This window comes from Metarhizium brunneum, chromosome 1 (genome assembly GCF_013426205.1).
Source record: "Metarhizium brunneum chromosome 1, complete sequence".
In the NCBI taxonomy this organism is placed as follows: domain Eukaryota; kingdom Fungi; phylum Ascomycota; class Sordariomycetes; order Hypocreales; family Clavicipitaceae; genus Metarhizium; species Metarhizium brunneum.
The window spans coordinates 6535194-6557069 of record NC_089422.1 but is presented as its reverse complement, the minus strand read 5'-3'; the positions used below and the strand labels follow the sequence as shown (position 1 = coordinate 6557069).

The following is a 21876-nucleotide window of genomic DNA, read 5'->3' as shown; positions in this document are numbered from 1 at the left end:
TATGCGCGCCAACGCAACTGATTGAGCATGAAATGGCTTTCCCTCTGACATGTACCAATGACAACTTGTTTGCTGTTTCCGAATTTTCGTCTTTTGACAATGAGTCCGTAGCTCGAAGCAGGACGAAGAGCGTCATCATGCACGTGCAACAGCAAGGGGCATGTCAATAGAAGGATAAATACATAAAAGTTTACCCGTGTAAGGAGTACCTGGATTGGGAAGGACTTCCCGGCATGGTTGCTTGCCTGACTTGATTTTAGATGCAACCCCTGATGTTTGGTATTTTGAAATGTGCTGAGATGCTTTGCACTATGGTGTGATATGAGTGAGTGACGTAGCTGCCGATAGTGGAGAGAAATTCAAATGGACTGCGGTCTCTCTGCAAACATCACGGACCGATGGATGCCTCAGGCTTGCATCGCTGGGCGGGGTCTCCAGCCAGCATGTTCTCATCCACATGCACAATCCACTTGGGCCACGTTGGAGGAGGTTGCTCTGGTGTGAGGCGGGAGGAGCGAAAAAAAGTGATTGCCCCTCCAAGTGCTCAAAAATGCCAACCCAAACGGATCCGTAAAACAACATCCCCCCTCTTCGAAGCTTCACATTCTCCCCCGTACATCCAAACAATTTCCCACCCAACCACGCTAAGCCCGACAACTCCTTCCCCTTCACATCGTCGATCTTCACATCAATCACAATGGGTTTCACTGATTTCCTCTCCGATGCTGGCCTAACCCGTGAGTTTTTATTTTCACTTGGACGAGCATTGACTGCTGCGAATTTTTGATTTTTTTTTGGCAGTTGTGGCGGGCGGGTGAAGAAACCCCCGCCCCCGCCGTCAACTTTTTGCGATCACGAAATTTTCGTTTCAGGACGACGACTTCGTTAGACGATGACAACGGCTTTGCTAACTGCTTTGGCGCCCCATAGTCTTGAACAACTGGGTTCAGACTCGCTCTTATATTGCTGGGTATGTTCCGATTTTTTTTTTCCTGGTTCCTTTCAGTGCTACGTGTCTACGTCTATGCCTCTGAATCTTGTGTCGAGCGGTCTTGGAAGGGACACTTTGTACAGAAATGTGATGCCACTTGCCTCACGTCTTCGAATGCTACAATTCTTCCACAAGACTGTCCATGCCACTTGATTTTGCATCGGCGAAACTTGGCGTGCGCTCTATGGCAATCCAGAGACCTCAATATATACTGTCACAGCGACATCGTGGACAACCCCGCTATTCTGCAGCTCCTTAATTCATGTCTTGTTCGCCGGGCGACCACAGGCCTCTTCTGTACAGTTAAGACTAACCTATTTCCCTTCTGTATAGCTACTCTGCCACCCAGGCTGATGTTGCATGCTTCAAGGCCTTGAAGGAGGCTCCCGACGCCAAGAAGTTCCCCAACGCTGCCCGTTGGTACAAGCACATCGCTACCTTCGAGCATGAGTTCGCTTCCCTCTCTGGCGATGCTAGCAAGCCCTACACCGTCTACGGCCCCGATGTCGCCGAAGTCACTTTGAACCCCGCCAAGGCCCCCGCTGCCGCGGACGACGACGACGATGTCGACCTGTTCGGCTCCGATGAGGAGGATGATGCTGAGGCTGAGCGTGTCCGCGAGGAGCGTCTAGCCGAATACCGCAAGAAGAAGGAGGCTAAACCTAAGACTATTGCCAAGTCTGTTGTCACCCTTGACGTTAAGCCTTGGGGTATGTACACCTCCCGAATACATGATTACGGTTATTCTCCACTGTGACCAAGTGCCTAAATGGCCTATTTTGGTGGCAGAAAGAATACCATTCTCATGTCAGGCACTTGACAGACATGCTAACGCAGAAGATTACAGATGATGAGACTGATATGGTTGGCCTCGAGTCTTCCGTCCGTGGCATTGAGAAGGACGGTCTGGTCTGGGGTGCTTCCAAGCTGGTCCCTGTCGGTTTCGGTATCAAGAAGCTCCAGATCAACCTCGTCGTCGAGGACGAGAAGATCTCCTTGGATGAGCTCCAAGAGGAGATCCAGGATTTTGAGGACTACGTCCAGTCCACCGACGTTGCCGCCATGCAGAAGCTCTAAATGCGTTGATCACCGGAACAAACCACGCATTTTTGACTCAACACTGAACATCACCTAGCAACGACAAATCACCACCATTGCCATAATATGAAATTCCACATTCTCTCTCGTTTGAGATATTAGTTCATGAACCCCATTGCCATGGCGTTATTGATCATATTGTGAGTTAATGGGACGAGTGGAGGGACTTTCAATCGCAAACTTTGGTCTTGTGGCTGTCAGTCTATAACGAAGATCAGAGAAAAATATGAATAAATGCCAAATATGAAAAAAATACCGGGTTCATGAGCGGATTCTTTTTCTGGGAGAGGATGGTAACGACGCCGATCAGTTGTGGAAAAGTTGTTACTTATAGACAAACCTTGTGGAAAATGAAGTATCGTCTCATTTGTTGTGAATGGCCTTCGAAGGTCTTTGTGCATGTGGCTTATTTATTTTCGCTTATTGGATTGGTGTATTCCTTCCAGGTAATAGTCCGAGACTGGGATGGCGTTACTTTTCTTTACCATTTTGCTTGCAAGGTTCAAAGACACCCTGCCCGTAATCTTGGTCCATTCTATGTTTGTTGAATTCATAGCAATTGATAATTGCCAGATCTCTGTAGTACCGCCATTGGACACGAGGTCAAAGAATTCTAGGCCCACCAAGCATATAGGCTGCAGAGTTGGGAGGGAATAATGCGGATCTCATGAGGGACGCTCGCCGCCTTCCGGCCAGCGCCCCATCTCCGGACATTTTGTATACAAGACGTGAGCCTCATTCAAGCCTGCCGTCAAATTTCATCTCTGTCCTTCTTTCTGTGCCTTGCCCGCAGGCAGTTTCTCATTCAAATGGCTTGATATTTTTAAGCTCGAAGCATCACCGTCGCGAACCTGTCACGTGATCCACCATGTCACAGGCGGAGAGTCACTCGGTGGCACATTCAACGGCTTTTTTTTTTTTTTGAACTGCGTGCAGATTTGCTGCCTGTTTGTGGCCATATTCAAAGCGGCCCTCCCCCCCCAAAAAATACCTAGGTATACCGCGCATCAGCGCAATGCATAAAACACCCTGCCGTGCCGCCTGATTCTCATCTCACTTCCACCGCCACTCATCCAAAATGTCCGGCCAGGAAAAGTCTCCATGCCGCATCCTGGTCATGGCCTCTGGCTTTGGCTCAAACTTCCAGGCGCTCATAGACGCCGTTGACGAAGGGAAAACAATACGAAACAGCCAGATCATCCGCCTTGTCACGAATCGAAAAAACGCATACGCCACCACGCGAGCAGAAGGCGCAGGCAAGATGTCACCCTGCCTTTCGGGCTCCATGCATTATCTAACACGACGCCAGGTATTCCTTGGGATTACTTCAATCTCATTAGCCACGGATTTCTGCCCAAGGGAGAAAAAGACGAGCAGAAAATCGCCGAGGCTCGTGAGAGATATGACGCCGCGTTGGCCGAGAAAGTACTATCGGCGGATGATAAACCGCCCGAGCTGATTGTTCTCGCGGGGTGGATGCACATATTTTCAAAGGAGTTCCTGGAACCGATGGAGAGGGCAGGGGCGAGGATCATTAACCTTCACCCTGCATTACCCGGTAAGTCTGCGACTGGCCAGTGCCCGAGGCGTAGCTACTCACAGCTTTGGATAGGGGAGTTTGACGGAGCTAATGCCATCGAGCGGGCTTATGAAGAGCTCACGGCTGGACGGCTAACACGCACTGGTATCATGGCCCATTATGTCATTAAAGAGGTGGATAGGGGTACTCCTATTGTGGTTAAAGAGATTGAGTGGAAGGGCGAGACGCTCGAGGAACTAAAAGACAAGATACATTCCTGTGAGCACAAGCTGATTGTCGATGCGACGGCAAAGGTGGTTGAAGAGATATTGGAAGGGAGGGCAAAGGAAGCCTAAAACCATGCGAATACCCCCCAAGCTGTGAGGGTTTAAGGTATATGTTCCCGCAACAATTTGAGTTCTCAAGTTGGTATGACCCCCTCATAGTAGTGTCATCTAAAATGGGTGTCTGGTTGTTATGGATTGCGTGGGAACTGCTGGCTGCAAGATTGACGCACGAGTCTCATGGATCCTGTAGACACATTCTCGCGGATGAGAACGTCAGCGTGGTTGAAGCAAGACTCATATATCCTTCTCAGCCATGTCGTTCATACGTAAGTCTAAAAAGCACTCAAGTTTAACTACCAAATCTCAAAAACAACCTAGATCCGTGTCCGTTTCATGAATCCGTACTAATACAGTTCGTACTAGTACAGGCAAAACCGCAACTCCGCGCTCTCGGGCCAAAATGCCTCCAATGCCATGCAAAAATTCATGTCAAAAAAATATCTCCCCTCAGCTACTTATGCTCCTTAAGAACCTCTGAACAAAAACTGCATATCCTCAGGACTAAGACTTTCCATGGCCTTGTCGTCTGCATTCACAGTCGAGTGAATCATGTTTGTTTTCTTCTCCTGGATTAGAACCATACGGCTCTCCACCGAGTCTTCAATACAAAGTCGCGTAATGGTGCAAGGGCGGGTTTGGCCGATGCGATGGCAACGATCTGCAGATTGCCACTCTGCGGCTGGATTCCACCATCTGGAAATTCGTTAGTCGATCAGCTAAAGTTGGGGATAGGAGTTGTGCTTACGGATCAACAATAAAGACTCTTGAGGCCTCAGTGAGATTAAGCGCAACACCGCCTGCCTTGAGAGAAACAAGAAAGCATTCCACATCAACGTTGTTCATAAAATGCTCAATGGAAGCCTGACGCTGCGCGGGTGTCATAGAACCATCCAACATGACGGTCGTAATACCGGCCCTGCGTAGTCGCCACTCGATAAGCTGCAGCATGGTTGTAAACTGAGAAAAGATAATAGACTTGTGGGATGCGTTGTCTGAACGGAGTTTGTGCAGCTCGTGGACGAGCAGTTCAATCTTGGAAGATGAAGTCCAATTCTCCATCTTAATTCGGTTAATAATCGAATTCTTCTTGACCAAGTTTTCGTCCTGCTCAATCTCGGGCTGTTCGAGGTCTATCGACAGAGGTATATGACAGCGAGGACAGTCAGGAGCATCCGTTGATCCAATGTAGCTAGAAACACAGGCTCGGCAAAAGTCGTGTTTACATCGACTTCGGATTGTATCCTCTGCTGGCTCGTCGCAAATGCTGCAGATCAACACGTTTTGTCCACCATCAGCATTCTTCTTCAAGATCAAATCAGGGTGATCTGCCACCTGTCTCATTTGCATAATAAGGCCAAAAATGTTGGCGTAATTGTTCAACAATACACCCTGGGCGACGTAGGTGTCGAAGTTGCGCTGGCCGTTAGTCATAATACTATTAGCGAAGTCGTTCTCTTCTTCACCAAAAAACTGTCTTTCGACATAAATTTCCTTGACAGGCAGTTCCATAGAGTCGGTATGGTCTCTCTTGAGACGACGCAACATGATACGCTCCGTCATCAACCGAAGCTTGCGAAAAGCCTCCCGACCGGGTCCAAGATTACCAAACTTTTGAATTGGGTTAAGGAGCTCTTGGTTGAAGACGGACACATGCTGCATGCCTGCATGATTGCAATGGGAGCAGCGACTATTCTCGTCCATCGCCCACTCGGGAGTTGAGCAGGGGCATTGTTTGCAGAGATAAAGAGCAAAAGGTCTAATGTTCAAAAATCGTATCAATGAAAAGAATTCTCCGATGCGGTTTTGCAACGGAGTTCCGGTCAGACACCAGCGATATGTCGTTCGAAGGGCAAAACAAGCTTTGGCGGTCATCGTTGTTCGTGTCTTGATGCTGTGAGCCTCGTCTAGAATGGCTCGGTGGAAATGAATTGAATGAATGACACTTTTTTCCTTGTGGATGCCATTTTTTCGCTTGAAGCCTTTTTCTTGCTTTCGGTACATTGATTCCAAGCTGTTGTACGACATCATAATCACATCGTATGTCTTGAGCTCTTTAGCGGTGATAGTCTTGGCCTTTTGATTAGTTCCGTGGAAGACAAAAGTCTTCAGAGTACCATCCGTATACGATTTTATCTCCGATTGCCACTGCATCAATGCGACTGGCGGCACAAGAACCAATGACGGTTGCTTAGCTGGGTAATCGGACATAATGAGCGAGACAGCTTGTATAGTCTTGCCGAGACCCATTTCGTCACCTAGTAATCCGCCCTTCCATTCTCTCTTTTCCATTTCTTTCATCCAAGCAAGTCCTTCCAGTTGGAACGGTTTCAGTTGTCTAGAAATGCTTTGCGGCTGTGGAGCCATCCCAGCCTTGAGAATGGGCATATTTTCCAAGTCTTTCCACATGGTAACAATCTCTGGATGGTGATACTCAAGGCGATCACGTTCCTTCCTAAGGCGTCGCGTGTTGCCCGACCTGTACGCTCGGCGGTTGGCAGCAATTCTTCGTAACTCTGACACACCCTCCTCAGCGTCACTAGAGTTGGAAGAGCTCAGGCCAGCAGAGACCGAGGATACAGTGGACATATCCGAAGCGATGCTAACGACTTCTTCTGCGACATCATCATCGTCCGAGTCCTGGACGACGTCCTGTGCTCGGTTACGTCTTATAGCAAGGTTTGGTTTGGAACCAGTCGCTGCTGTTGATGGCCGACCTCGTCTGGTTGGCATCTTGGCCTTTGACGACAGGGTTCTTGGTTTTTGTGGCTGCTTGCCTTTCTTCTTAACTGAAAGAGGTTCATCATCCGAGAAAGCATCAGAAGTGCCACCGTCTTTATCCATCGCAGCTTCATTAACCTCGTCTGAATCAGTAAATCTCGCTTCGCCTTCCGAGAGTTCAGGAGGCTCCGAGAGTTCACTGTCCAGTGCAGCGGCTGCTGCGATTTCTGCATCCATGTCGAAGTCAGATGTTGGAGGGTCGTCTGAATCTGGTATTATTCTGCTCTTCTTTGCTGGTGGAGCCAGTTGCATGGATAGCCTAGTTGAAGCTCTGCCTCGCTTTGCAACTCCGCGTGTGGGTAAAGGTGAGGTGGTAGCAGTCACAGCACGATTACTCCCAGAGAGCGACGAGGACCGCAAAGCTCCTTCATCAGCTTTTGCAAACTCTTCATCCTGCAATCTACGGGCTATCCTGGCATCCCACCCTGTATCAGAGGAGTCGTCATCTTCCTCATCAGAATTGACAATTTCAGTCAGTTTTCTATTGGCCTTCATGGAGTAAATGCTATTTCTGAGTGCTCGTTCGCTGTCAGAGTCGTCGGCACGAGACCTGGCAGGTAGCCGTACTTCCAATGACGCAAGGGACTTCGAAGCTTCAACAGACAATGACCCCTCAGCAGTTAATGGTGTGGGATTCTTGCTAGTAGCAGGCGTAGAGTATTCGGCATCAGAAGACAGCTCCTGTGGTGTAGCGGCGGAAGAGACAGATGTGCTGCCGATTGCTGCTGCTCTGCCCCGTCGTGGTTTAACCCCACTATAATGAGAAGGTGAGGATGATGAAGAAGTTGTGATCGCACTAAGAAGGGAAGCACGAGATGGTCTTCCTCGAGGTCGCCTAACTGGCTGTGTTGAGTCGCTGGAGACGACGATTTCATATCCATTGGCTGGCCTGGATGAAACTGATCTAGTCCGACGGGTGCCATTCACATCAGGCGATTCTGTATCGCCTGTCAGAAAAGGAATCAAGCCCAAATCGAATCACACCGGATGCTTACCAGAAACCTCTAATAGTGGCATCCCGCCGGCTTGAAGAGAGCGGCGCCCGCGAGGCATTGTGTTGGTGCACCCTCAGCCTAGGCTCTGGTGGCTAGACTTGGCGAGACAAAGTACCAACCAACCTATCTATGATGGCAAGTGAAGAAGACAAAACTGGACTGAATTGTTGCCTTGTATGCTGATCCTGTAGGAGACAGACAAGAATCTACCAAAGCACTTCGACGTTTTGACACGGTGCAAAGACGACAGAGTTGCAAACGCAGCCCGAGGAAAAGAAAGAAGAGTCAACTGGTCTGTGGCCCAATTGCTTGGCTAGCAACACGACGTTGCCTGGACTCGGGAGAAAAGGACAATAGGGCCAACAGTCTTCAAGGACGCTCGAGCAACGGAGGGGGGTTGTCAAAACCATCAATGAATCTGCAGTTCTTTGTTGCTCCTTTTTTCTCCACAGGTGCAAACTGCCAGGAACGAATCTTTGCCACCGAGATGTTGGGTGATGGGATTTTCCCGCCGAAACGCCCTCCGTGACTTGCGGCTGCCATTCACAGTGCGCTCAGTTCACTCTTAGTTCGCTCGACGCCTCCCAAAGCCACGGCGCTTGCCCGCGTTGGCAAGGCGAACACGAAAGCACGTGCTCAGAACCAGGGGTTAAATAGACAGTGCTGGCCAGATATAGCACGGTACTAATCATGTTTTGCTCTGCACATTTCTAGCAAGTCTGTGCATGACTCACAGTGCCAGATGTTTTCAATTAATTTTTGAACGCCACTCACCTGACACCGTGTTAGCTGCGCGGATGCACAGAGGCACGTTCCAATTGGCACTGGGAGACGAAGGGCGAATTGAACGGACAGACCTGCGTGCGATGCAGGTTGGTCTGAGTAAACTTGCCACCAGCACGGTCTGGCCCAACAATTCACTACCACGTTCCTTTTATCAAACTCTTCTGTGTCGATTCTTCCAAGAGGTTTCTTTTTTCGAGCTTCATCCACCATGTAAGTCAAGCCAAACCTGTTCGTTGTGTCGCAAACAACTGATATGACGAGCATCGAAAATTGACATGAATAAACAGGACTCGCCGGAGTCAAGCACAGAACCAAGCGAATGGTGAAACTCAAAGACCAATACGCAATATTACCGGACCGTAAGACCATTTCCGCCTGTACTTCCATGCCACTTTCCCCCCTTAGGGCTAACCCAGCCAACACAGTCAGTCTGCCCTGACGGATTTCCTCGCTGTAAGTACTATACCTTTTGTATCAAAACAAACCTCCACTAACACCGTCGCAGAGTCACAACATTTCCGCTCGGCAGATCCGAGATGATGCAGAGCTGCGACGCCAGCAAGCTGCTGCGCAGGCTCGTCAAAACGGAGAACAGTTGACTGAAGAGGTCGAAGTTGCCGTTGCAGAGTCAAGTGCCGCTGGTAGCAGGCAGCGGGCCAGTCGCAATGAAGCTGGAACCCAAAAATCAAAGCGCAAGACGCAAGAACAGAAGGCCATCGAGAAAATCAAGGCGAGCAAGGCCTTCAAAAAGCGCAAGAAGCAGGCTGACGATTCCGGCGACGATGACGAAATTGCTCGCGCTATCTTCGAGTCGAGCCATGCGCCCCTCCCCGGCCAAATGGAAAATTGTGCAATATGTGAGAAGCGGTTTACTGTCACACCCTATTCCGTGGCAGGCCCGGATGGCGGTCTCCTCTGCGCGCCATGCGGGAGGGAGACGGCAAAGGAACGCCAGGGTGGTAAGCCGAAGAAGAAGCCGAGAAAGCAGACTGGCGGAATCGGTTCCCGACGAAGCATTCAGAGTCGAATTCTCGATGGTGACGTTGGCACAAAGAGTCTTGCTACCCTTTGCGTGCAAACCCTGGCCAAAAACGTCGACATGGCCGACAGCTTGGGAGATTTGCCTGAGCATCTAATTGACAAGATTGCCCGGATTTTCTCCAAGAGACGATTATTGCGCCCTGAAACGCTACCTCTGTTTGCACAACCCACAACGGAGACGATACATATCTATGATGGTGCGAGACTCGGTGACCAAGACTATATCAGCATCTTTCAGGTTTCTCCCAAGCTGCGTCGATTCAAAGCACGGTCAGCCATCCAGTTCAAAGATGGAGTCATGGACTATCTCTTGTCTCGTGATATTGCCCTAGAGAGCTTCTATCTACACGGTGCAAATCTTCTCAGCGAACAGAAATGGCATGAGTTCTTTAGCACCAAAGGCCAAACTCTCAAAGGTGTTCAAGTTTACTATACCGACAGGCACTTTGGCGACGACACAATTGTTACAATGGAAAATCATTGCCCCAACTTGCTACGTCTAAAGATAGAGAACAACCAAAAAGTCACAGATAAAGGTGTCGAAGCGATAGGAAACCTCGCTTCGCTTGAACATATCGGCTTGCAGCTTCAAAATAGTCCCTCGCCCGGAGCCATCAATGCTGCGGTTTCCAAAATCGGTCACAACCTAAAGACCCTCTCCCTCAAAATCGTCCCCGATGCTGATGACACTGTTCTCCAAACTATTCATCAACAATGCCGCTCTCTAGCCAAGCTTCGCATCACCGACAGTGAAAAAATGACTGACGAAGGATTCGCGAATCTTTTCACAAACTGGAACAACCCACCTCTTCAGTTTGTAGATCTTCAAAAATGCCGATATATTGATGCTAGCCAACCGCGTACAAACCACAATAATGTCGGTCTTTGTGACGAAGGCTTCAAAGCTCTTATGGCACACTCTGGCCAGGGTCTAGAGGATTTAAACGTTCATGCTTGCAGACATATTACGAAACAAGCATTTGAGGACGTTTTCTCCGAGACTTCAACTTACCCCGAGTTGAAGACGTTAGAGATCAGCTTCTGCGAGGAGGTGACTGATTTTATATTGGGGTGTATTTTCAGGGCCTGCCCCAAGATCAAGGAGGTGAATGTCTTCGGATGCATGAAGGTCAAGGAGGTCAAAGTCCCGCGCGGGGTTATTCTCGTGGGGGTGCCGAATGCCCAGGGGATGATGACAGAGGGCGTGGACTGAGTTTTTTGTTAACAGTACTTGCCCTGTATCGCGGAGTTTATGTGACAATGCTGCAAGTAAGTTCAGTGTGGTGGTAATGGTACGGAGTTGATACAGAGTATAGAGTTACAAAGGTCAATGTATCTCCCGTCGGTCTTGTCATTTTTCTTTGTCTGGAATTTATACCAGACGGTTTGTAAAATAGAAAGGGCCCTCTGAGCCGCCATGCTAGATTCATGCTATAAATGCAATCGCTATATGCTATACTGAAACAATAGAGAGATGGCTATTCTTGAGACATGTCCCAAATATTGCTATCAATATGTACCAAGAAGAGTATAACATGTACAGATATAATGGTAAAGATGAACTCCCCAAAAGAGCAGGTGCCGAGGAGAGATGTACCTACTAGGTAGGTAGTTGGTAGAGTCGAGTGTATCGTCTCCACAACAAAACAGTACTTAAGTAAATGACGAGGAGAGTTCTCGGCTCATGCTCGCCTGGCTATACCCGGAACAAAAAATGATGTCGGATACTTTCTGTCCTTGGCATGCATACCTTGGGCTCTAATTGGTATCCACAGACAAGGTACTACTCCATAGAGCCACATGCATGGTGGATAGTATAATAACCCCGTATTTTATACGGCATCGGTTGCAGATACCCCAGTTTGCGTCGGTAGGTAATGAAGAGTGGCACATGACTCTCTAGATGTCATTTTCCTCGACAAACTGCTGGTCCTTCTGACTCCAAGCGGTAAGACGGTCCTTGAGGTCCTGAGGCAAAGGATCCTCCTCCTGGCCATCTCTCAGCCTCAATGGGGAGGCGGAGCAGCCACCGGTGTAGCCGAGGTAGTACAAATGGGCAAGGATGTCGGTGATGAAGCGGCTAGCATTGCACTTGATGTTGGCGATGCCCTTGCAGACACGGATTTCGGAGAGGTCGTAGACTGTCTGGAAGGCATCCCCGCCCGACAGCCAGTACTCCGGGGTGACGTGCCGATAGCCGGTGAAGATGGGGGGAAGACGGGGCACAGGGTCGTTCTCGTGTGTGACCCGCCAATGCCGGCCCTGCTGGCTGGAGAACCAATTTGCAAACTTGTCGTTGCCCACGCGGGGGGCGCCATATGTATACAGATCAATTGGGATACCGTCGCGGCGGAGGTAGGCTGTGCTAATGATTGCGACGGCCGCCCCCAGGGAGTGGCCAGTTATTACAACTTTATAGCCGGGGTTCTTCTCGCGAGCAGACTTGATGGCTGCAGAAGCAGCGTCCTTGATCTCATCCCAGGCCTCGGCGAAACCGGTATGGAGTTTGCACTGGTGTGCGAGATCGCAGCTGCGCCAGGCGAAGATGACGTCGGTGATGTAGTTGCGAATGTTATTGCTGCCACGGATAGAAAAGATGACCTCCTGGCGGATAGAGTCGATGGCTACGTAGGCGCCGATCCCGGTAAGCCGGCCACTAGGACTATGTTAGGATAGAAACTCCATAGCAGTATTTGAGGACATGTGGAAAACGCAACGACTAATAAGAGGTGTGTGGATTGTGTACACGAGGACTTACACCATGGAGGCTATCACGACAGGTTTGTTCTGCATGACAAGAGGGCATGCCGTGTCTTTACACACAATGGGCTTTCCAACAGCCGTATTGTAGTTGCAGTATGCAGCGGCAGAGTGCTGAGAGTAAAACTTCATGTTGGTAAGATCCGTTTCGGAGACCTGGACATTTCCCCCTAGAAATATTGTGTAAGTCAAAGCCAAGAGTCTCAAGAGAGATGAGCCATGAACAAACCTCTGGTCTCAAGAGTATTCCCATAATCGTCTGTGGCAATTGGTTTCGCGGCAACAACGGCAGCAAAAGCAAAACCAAGAACGATATTTAACAACATCTTGTAAATGAGCTAAAACAAGATGGCACTTTCGACAAGGAGCTACCCAAGATGGCACTTGCGAGTGCAATAAACGGTAAAGACGAGGCTACTCTGTCGTCTTTTACTCCAAAACTCATAATGTTTGTGGAAAACATGATGGTCTTATACTCCTCACCATCCCCCCTTCACGATCAATTCTCACTCACAAGTCCATCTGGCGGGTACCCAGCATAGGCGTCGTCGTTTAACCATGGCGGAGACGTTGGAAATCAATAATCCAAAAACCCCCAGTTGACGTTCACCGCCTGGGTGTTCTGCGTCAGCACTTGCACAGCGTCTCTAGCTTCGCGGCTCCTCACGGCTCTCCATGTTCATTCCCCCGCGCTGGGCATGCAAAGAGGGAGAGTTGAGTGACACTTCACGCCCCTCTCTCAGCACTATATTAGGATGGTCCTTTTGTGGAGAGGCATCAAAATACCAAATGATTTGCTGACCCCAGTCTCTGTCTCTCCATTGTATGCCAGTGATTCACGGGGTAGAGAAGAAAGCGAACGGCAACACTTCCCGGACAGGAATAGATGCCATGCCACGATAGGCCTTGGCCGGGATATGGAGCTCCAAATGGCAAGTCGGTCCGTTTCCCGTGCCAGCGCCCTGCGGTCCATCAGCAATGGAGGCCAGAAGCAGACTTGGGATAGGGAAAAAGCAACCTTTGGCGAAACTCGGGGCGATGCCGTGTTACGACCCGACCTGCGAAGGGGAGATTTATGGGGACTGGAGCAACCCTCCTGGTTGCCACCAGCCTTTCTTGGCATCATCGTATGTACAACCTCATCTTGAGTTGCAAAATGGAAAAAACCCGGGCTGGAAAATTCAAGGCACACCACCGAGGTGGTAGCCATTAATAAACAAGGATTATGGCCAGTCTTGTCTGGGGCAAATATGACAACCAGGGATGACAAGTGGACCGGGTATTTTGTGGGTCATTAAGGGCGACCTGGAGTGGTTGTGGGCCGTGGCTGAGCTCAATGGGAACGGGGAGATGTCCAATATCTCATGCATGGGGCAGGGCAGGTACGGGCCGGCTTGGGTCATGCGGTTTGAGAAATACCAAGGGTCTGGTGTAGCAGGCGAGGCATAAATACCTAGGTACTTAAAGTAAGTAAGAATAAGATGGCTCACACTGAGGCTTACATGTACTCCGTAGTGCTGGTACATCCCTTCGAATGTGCGCAGGTCCAATTTTTGTAACGGACCAGGGTTCTAGCTAATAGTAATTACTTATTTAAAAGATATATATACTTAAAAATTATAATTTTTAAAGATACTTAAGTATATAAAAATATATTAGTTATTATTACTAATAAAAAAGTATTTTTAAGTATCCTTAAGTATCATAAAAAAAGTGGGTTAAATACATCAATTGGACCTGCGCACATTCAAAGGGATATTCTTGTCATATTTCACTTCACCCCTGGTGTCCTCGCGGCTTCACCAGCCGCTCATCCTACATAAGTGTGCCAATTACCAACTGACAAGTAGTATCGACTTGGGCATGCAGCTGTCAGAGGCCCAACCCTGCATTTTGAGGCTTTGAGAAACGGACATCCTGACGGGGTTGTGGGATGAAGCGAGGCGAATTCAAGCGTCTTCGATTGGCCAATGCCGGCCCTTTTTTGAACTTGATTTGCGCAGCTTAATCCACACACAGCCCAAAATTACCACCGTTGACATTTGGATCGAAACATGCCACGTGAATTCGTCCACTACTTGACGCTTCAACTAATCACCGCGTCTTGGGTTTCTTTTGCCTCTTCAAAACCCATGTCTTTCCCACGATCACACGGAGCGCTGCGGAAACGGGCAACAAATCCTCGTTGAGCATCATGTCTCCAAGATGCCTCGGCTCAATTGCTCCCCTTGGTACCCCTATAGAAGGCATTCTCCCCACTGCTCAACATCTTGTAATGGAACACCACAGAACCATCGATGCTATAGTCAACAGTGTTAAAGCCTCTGATGCAACATTTTTCAATGTCCTACTCCCCATTTCAAAATTAGAAAATAAGCAATCGGGTGAAAGAGCAATTATCTCTGCTCTTTGCTACGCGTCTCCTGACGCCGAGACTCAACGCGCCGTTGAAGAGGCAGAAAAGTTATGGCTCGAATATACAAATATAGTATAGTAGTAAAGCGACCCGACTTATCTAGGCTCATACAATCTGTTAACAATAGCAATATCTTGCTGGATTCTGAATCCAGTTGGCTTATCAATCGAACGCCCTTGCGATATGAGCAATGTGGGTATGGGAAGCTGGACGGAGACGACATTCGAACTTGGCCTAATAGGAGCCCCAAAATTGAAGAGCTGTGCACTGAGTTTAATCCAAGTATTCGAGAATATATTCCAGCCGACATACTTTTCACAAAAGAGCAACTTACAGGTGTGCCTGACAAAGAACTAAAAGGCCTCCCTTTGCATAATAGCGGCAAACGGCAAGTCCAGTTGTGAGTGGACAAGTATTGAACACTTTTACGATGTGCTTGAGACTCCAAGACAAGAAGACGCATCCAACTTGGCAGATACTTTAAAAAAAAAGACCTTGTATTCAGAGAAATTGTCTTGCTGTGTAATGAGAACGCGACGGCTTCGGTATAAAAGCCATGCCGAATCCCGATTACCCTATAAGGGCCGTGAGGTTCAAGACTTGAAGCGAGTCACGTTCGACTCCTTTGACAAACTATATCATGATCGACTTCTTGATGAGGAGCGACACATCAAGCACGAGGAGATGAAGGAGTACTGTCCACTCGAGTACACACTTCCCACCTTTTGGATATTTATGCTGAATACTTTCAATTAAGCTATGGAAATTTAGACAAGACATATCTGGCGGATCATGTTTGGCATCACATGTGATAGTGTGGGCTGTATGGGATAAAAGACCAACAAGCGAGGCGGCATTCCTCGGTTATCTGTACGCTGATATGGTGGAACGGCCGAACAAGTATAAGGGAAATTAATGTGTTTACCTTCAGTTGGTATGGTAATACAATGACCCCGGGTATGAAGACGATTTGCTAAAACCGCACAGTGCTATGAAGACGCGGACGGCCACCGAGTGTACCCAGCGACGACACTTATGTGCCACTTTTCACTGTCAAGTATACATAATCTTGTGGTTCTAACGCACGCACATGTAAAGACGGTCTTTCACGGTACGGGTATCTACGAGGGATACGGAATATCGCGTCGAATCAACAAACGCCGGCTTAAGAACTCGGCCACTGCATGCATGACCACTTGAGTAGACACAAATTCGTCAAGCTACACGCTTTAGAAGGCAGCGTAGACTTTGGCGAAGAAGGCGTTGCCAACATGCTTGAACGGTGGTTATGGATGAAAAATGTCCTCATCAAAGTCAGCTGCCACTACACACTTGGACGAGACGCATATGGACGCCTGGGCCCAAGAACACCCCAATTTGCCAGCTCCGCCACAAAGGAGTCCAGATAAACTGACAGACCTGAAAGTCGAGCAACGACAAGAAGCCACACTTGACGCGTGTAAAGCGAACTGCTCGTATCGTGTATCGCGTCTGACTTCTCCATGCTTACAAACTGTGCTGAGCCTTAGCATCTTTTGATTTCGCCATTCACAACCCCGCAAGCCGCGATGCATTGCTCAAAATAGATTTGTCCGGTGTCAACTTGAGAATAGATGAAAAGTACCACTTCAGTCGAAGGCTAGAGGCATCCTTTCCGTACGCTTCTTGTACACACCTCATGTCGGGATACCATGCGGGTTACTACGCCTACGTGCTGTGACTTCAAAGTCATACATGAGGTGTTTATTGCTATATTAACGATAGACGATTAGCGCACGAGTTGTTGCTACAGACTCGTTTGAATCTACCTTTTCCGGCGATCCGTTCAGGTACGAAGCTTGGGACAGATTCCGAAATGTCATCCTGAAACACGGAGCTAGCCAAGACCAACGCCGAATTCTAAAAGACTTTCTGGGACGGCCTACTAGCACAGACGTCCTTCTTTTAAGTCTTGGTGTCGATTCAGGATAAGAGTTTCTGGCTATCCGGAGCGGCAGTTCGGGATTGCATGGGGTTGAGGTTGCGGTGGATCTGAAGTTGGCTCGGAACAGGGATATTGTCGGATCGGACTCGGATCGTTCTCTCGATGGCTGAGAGGGCAGTTCAGACTACCTGATTTGTATTTGCCGATTTCTAGACCCGTTAGTAGGGAGTGCTAGGTCTTCGGAGGTTTCACATTTACACCATGTCCGTAATGCGACCGTAGCGCGACAGACAGGTGCAACGTGTAGCCGTCAACTTCAGTATACGGCAGGCTACATTGCTGAGGGAGTGTAGAGTTCAAGCACATATTCCTCTCAAAGTATAATAGCTGAATGTGAGTGATATTACGGCACAGTCTGCTATTAACGTATTTTCCGTGCCAAAGCTCACACGCATAATGGCAAAATGGTATGAGAAAATGTCGGCCAGTTACTGCATTCGCGGTAAGGAGCCTGACATCACGTATCCGGCGGTATGTGCTCCTGGCAGCTTGAATTCCATAAATTTTCCATTGTCAATCTTGCCATCTGTAATAGCGGTAGACTTTCCCTGCAGCCAGCAGATTTTATTCTTGTCAATTGTGCACAAGCCAACGCGAAAAGGGTGATGGCGACCCTCGGAAATCGCATGGATACTAGTGAGGAGATTACCTGAGGTGGTCAAGAGTACAAGTTTTGGACACACACTTTGTTTACGACTTGGATTGACCTACTAAGTGTTGCGAGATTGAAGATACAGGAACATACCAACCTCTTATACAGCCCGGGATTGCACAAATACAAACATGTAACTAGAAGTTGGATCTAGATCTGTTCATGTTCCAGACATGGATCAAGAGCTCAGGCCTTCCGGTTATGGCAGGTGGAGAACAGTGAAGGTGTGGAGCTTCAGATCCGTTGCAGAGACCGGAAGGAACGAGTTGATGTCCACTGTCAACTGACACTGGTCCTACCGTCAACTTTGCAACCCTGCAACACATCGTGCGGCTTCGGAACAATCAAACAATCGAGCTCGGAGCCCCAGGAATACACCCAAGCATTTTGATTTGCTCCCGATCGATTGAGTGACGCTGTTGGCTTCTCCAATAGCCTTGTGCGCGCTGCAGCGGCATCCCTTTCATACATCCCTGCTATACTGAGGCCTCCAAACGCCAGTCGCAAAGATCCCAATTCAGATTGCCAGCCCCAAGAGACTGACGTTTTTTGTCGCGAGATCTCGTCTAAAAAACTGAGATATACGATCTTCGTGTCACTCTCTTTCTTGTACAAACCGTTCCGAACGTTTATCTCCACGAGCCGACGCTCCCGAAGCTCAGTTGTATCCACGGGCCACTGGACTCCATCTTCCAGCCCCGTGCCTTGGTAGGCACAGGAGCTCAAGCCGAGGGATAAGCTGTGTGACCATATCTGCTCTGGTCGGATAATGGATACTCATCTTCCAACGGGAGCTCCCTTGTATTTTGGCCCACGTCGGCCTAAAAGACTGAAGATCGATGTTGCCTGCGACACTTGCCGCAGCCGAAAGGTCAAGTGTGACGGCGCACGACCCGGTGAGCAGACATCCTCCAACCAGACCATAGCTGTTCCGACTTCCGAAATATGATATATTGCCTCATTCCGATGGCCTCTCCGTTCCACATATTCTGCAGACCAGTTTCATTAACCAATACTCTTACCCAACAATAGCATGCGGCAACTGCTCCAAGAGATTTGGCCAAAAAGATCACTGCCGGTACAGCAACAGCGATGGTACGCCTGCCGCGCCTCACAAAGATACATCACCATCAACCTATACAGACTGGCCGCCGGCGAAGAATGAGCCACAGCAGCAGCCTCATCCAGCCCAAGTAAGCAATCTCACCAATCATCATGTCCCACCCGGTGGTGACCCCTACCCTTCTCGCAACTGTCAAGAACCACACTCATCATCTCAGGTGTCTACGTTCCGGCCCGTGCTACCGGGTCCATCTCCCGGTAAGGGAAGCGCCGACGTCAAACATGCCATCCCTCGGGACAAAAGGACTGCTGCAATCTCGGATGCTGGATCTGTTCGGGCCCCAGACGCCAGCCCCTCCGCCATTGACTCCATGACCGCCGTTGTCGATGATGATGTTAGCACCGGAGAGTTTTTCGGAAGCAGCAGTGCTGGCTCCTTTACTTCCCAGATCAAGGCCGCTGTTGCCAGTCGCCTCGGCCAGGCTCAGCCGAAACCCGCTCGTCCTGGTCTAAGTCTCGGAGTTGGAAACCTCAATGCACCTAGGCGAGCGGGCATGCACAATAGTGCCAACGAGGTCTTGCCGCCTCGTCGACAGGCGGATCATTTGATGAATGTATATTGGTTCTACGTTGATCCACTGTATCCGTTTTTGGACCGGCGCAAATGGGAGCAGAACTATGCCAATCTTTTTGCTGGAACACCCATTGATACTGACGAAGTCATTTTCGTTGCCACGTTGAACATTATTTTTGCCTTGGCTACTCAGCTGGTTGAGTCCATGGAACCCGAAAACAGAGACGAGACAAGCGGTGTATATTTCAAACGTGCCAAAGACCTGCTTGACCTGACATTTTGGGATTCGGGATCGTTGGAGCTCGTGCAGTACCTGCTTCTCATGAGCCAGTATCTGCAGAGCACAAATCTTCCGCATCAAACATGGATGATTGTGGGATCTGCTGTGAGAGTCGCCCAGAGCCTCGGCCTACATCTACCTGAGACATCAGCTTTACAGCCAACCACAAGTCAGCGTGAACTGCTCCGGAGGATATGGCATGGTTGCGTGCTCATGGACCGGTAAGCTGCTTTGACCGGTTTCGCCTGACACTCACGAATGCTTATACTTTTGTTTTAGTATGGTATCGCTGACTCATGGGCGCCCTGCCATGATATCACGGAACCTTGCCTCTGCTGTTCCGCTCCCACTGACTTCCTCCAATGCCAAGCCAAACGATTATGGGCGTCTGACGGAGGGATCATTTTTTGTAAAGTCTATAGAGCTCTACGAAATTACTCACCGAGTGCTTCTTGATTTATATTCCGAACCCGGGTCGCGGCCTCGTTCTACGATTCACGATGACAGGAAAGATGAAGACCTTGCCGCGGTCATGCAATTAGACTCAGCCATGATGAAATGGGAAGAGAGCCTCCCCAAGTTTTTAGTACTGAGCGACGCTGATGTGGCGAACAATGAGGTGTCGCATCGTCAGGCCGTTATCCTGCACATACGGTACATATGCACTCAGAATTCGTGTCTGGAATATCCACAACGCCTCAATCAACTGACTAATTGTGATAGATTTCTTCACGCTCGAATGCTTCTTCTCCGCCCTGTCGTTGCACGTGTTTGCTTACCACCTCCTGGATTCGGAGTCGCCGCTGCTCGACCACCAGACAGTCTGCAATCCCGCGTAATGCAGCAATGCACGATATATTGTGTGGAGATAGCGCGAAGTATTATCTCTCTCCTCCTCAAGTACCAGGCCAACGATGGAACTGTGGGACTTCTTCCCGCCTGGTGGTACCGAGTCTATTATCTTTTTTCCGCTGCCACCGTCCTTATTGCTGCTAAGTTGCGGACAGACATAATGAACTTGCAAGATATTAATCAGGCTTGGAGCGAAGTCATGAAGGTGCTACAGGCCCACGAACATGTCAATACATCAGCTCGACGGTGCGTTGCAGCGCTTCAAATTTTGTCGTCGAAGATTCTAAATGGTGGTGCTTCTACAATGGATTCCTCGGCCCATTTTGATACCACTGTGTCACCGATGGATTCATCAGTTCCACACGTCGGTGGTATACAACCCGCAGTCCAGCAAGACCAATCGTTTTCACAATTTCCGGAACTCGATATCCGTGACTTAACATTCACGGTGGATGACTTCTCATGGTTGAATGATATGAATACATGGAATGTTTTGAACGATACATGATGATGGATACCCCAGGGTGCCCCTTTCGCTATTTGTGTAAATGCAACGGCATCATGCTGATGGCTTAGCGCGGGGTAATGAGACGCAAATATTTGACGATTCTCTTGTTTTGATGAATTTGACCGACACTTCTGGTACATCATATGTATTACATCCTCGCACGAATTGCCAGTGTATATTTAGAGGAGAGAGAGGCAGAAAGAGGGCTCAAGGAACACAACAATACTTCGTAGCCATCTCATAACTAGGCATGTAGCCAAGACGAACTCCGATTAGATGTCACCAAGCTGATACCAACTCCTCTAAGCCCTTGATTTGCATGCAATGCTGAAAGTCTCGAATAATACCGGCACGATCAAATTTCCTTCACGAAAACAAAACGCGAGATGCTCACTCTTCTGCCAGACAGTCCTCATCTCGCCCTCTTCGTTGAATACTCACACATCGCCAACATTGTTTGCCACGTCATCGCCAAACGTCGCGTCTGTATCTGCATGTTCTGATAGCCCGTTGTAAACACAACCTCGTCAGCTTCCAGCTTTGAGTCATCACTAGACCGAATGTGACGTGGTAATATCTGGTCGATTTCCTGTCCTTGCTTCATCCTAGCCTTGCTTTCTGCAATCAACTCAATGCCCCGATGTTAACATAGTAGCCTCCTCCGCGTCGGAAGCATTTAAAGAAACGACTTGCACCGTCGGGGTCATGATCCACTTTGAAGCCGGGCTTTCGAGACCATCGAGCGGGAAATCGAGGTACGGCATGTGGTCGTACAACGAGGTGGTCTCACCAATAGCCGTCTTCGGCGAAAAAGTCTTCTATAGCTGGGTATGAGTTTTGGGTAACGGCGTGATTCAATGCTTTGACTGTTCCGACGAGTGCAATGTTATGTCGGCTTATGTGGGTGATGTTGACGGATCCCGGCACGGCTCGCATGTGAGAGAGGACTCGACGGGTTGGGTATAAAGGATTTCCATGTTGAAACACGTTTTGGTGAGGCCAACGATTTTGAATGATTGTTTAGTTTGGAGAGCAAATTCGATAATTTCTGAGCCTTTGACGACGTTTAAATGCTGCTTGAAATTGAAGTGCTTTGTATACGACTTTGATCCCCCGATTGGGGATTTAGTCAATGAATCTAGATTGGCAATATTTACCCCGGACCCCGGAATCTAGATGTCGGCTACCCCACAAGGATCCGCCTGCCGACATTGTCTCCATCAAGGCCAGTAC

General features: G+C 49.0%; 6 protein-coding genes across 6 annotated transcripts; 4 read left to right on the top strand and 2 right to left on the bottom strand.

Annotated features, from left to right (window-relative positions):
- Positions 1 to 697: 697 nt before the first annotated feature.
- On the top strand, positions 698 to 2068 carry tef5 (Elongation factor 1-beta; the record flags this gene model as incomplete). Its single annotated transcript, XM_014693070.1, has 4 exons — positions 698 to 737; positions 931 to 970; positions 1325 to 1701; positions 1839 to 2068. 4 exons carry the CDS (start codon positions 698 to 700, stop codon positions 2066 to 2068), a joined length of 687 nt encoding a protein of 228 aa, XP_014548556.1.
- Positions 2069 to 3167: 1099 nt separating this feature from the next.
- On the top strand, positions 3168 to 3964 carry ade5 (Phosphoribosylglycinamide formyltransferase; the record flags this gene model as incomplete). Its single annotated transcript, XM_066129844.1, has 3 exons — positions 3168 to 3345; positions 3399 to 3647; positions 3702 to 3964. 3 exons carry the CDS (start codon positions 3168 to 3170, stop codon positions 3962 to 3964), a joined length of 690 nt encoding a protein of 229 aa, XP_065985972.1.
- A 455-nt stretch (positions 3965 to 4419) lies between these two features.
- RAD16 (DNA repair protein RAD16) lies at positions 4420 to 7786 on the bottom strand (the record flags this gene model as incomplete). Its single annotated transcript, XM_014693072.1, has 3 exons — positions 4420 to 4648; positions 4701 to 7671; positions 7729 to 7786. 3 exons carry the CDS (start codon positions 7784 to 7786, stop codon positions 4420 to 4422), a joined length of 3258 nt encoding a protein of 1085 aa, XP_014548558.1.
- A 1003-nt stretch (positions 7787 to 8789) lies between these two features.
- On the top strand, positions 8790 to 10768 carry rhp7 (DNA repair protein rhp7; the record flags this gene model as incomplete). Its single annotated transcript, XM_014693073.1, has 3 exons — positions 8790 to 8836; positions 8940 to 8967; positions 9020 to 10768. 3 exons carry the CDS (start codon positions 8790 to 8792, stop codon positions 10766 to 10768), a joined length of 1824 nt encoding a protein of 607 aa, XP_014548559.1.
- Positions 10769 to 11454: 686 nt separating this feature from the next.
- LIP_0 (Lipase) lies at positions 11455 to 12641 on the bottom strand (the record flags this gene model as incomplete). The annotated part of the gene is made up of 3 exons (XM_014693074.1): positions 11455 to 12211; positions 12314 to 12485; positions 12545 to 12641. The coding sequence occupies 3 exons, from the start codon at positions 12639 to 12641 to the stop codon at positions 11455 to 11457; spliced, it is 1026 nt and encodes a 341-aa protein (XP_014548560.1).
- Positions 12642 to 18136: 5495 nt separating this feature from the next.
- sor3_0 (Sorbicillinoid biosynthetic cluster transcription factor) lies at positions 18137 to 20643 on the top strand (the record flags this gene model as incomplete). The annotated part of the gene is made up of 4 exons (XM_014693075.1): positions 18137 to 18263; positions 18400 to 19504; positions 19563 to 19937; positions 20007 to 20643. The coding sequence occupies 4 exons, from the start codon at positions 18137 to 18139 to the stop codon at positions 20641 to 20643; spliced, it is 2244 nt and encodes a 747-aa protein (XP_014548561.1).
- Between the last annotated feature and the right edge of the window lie 1233 nt (positions 20644 to 21876).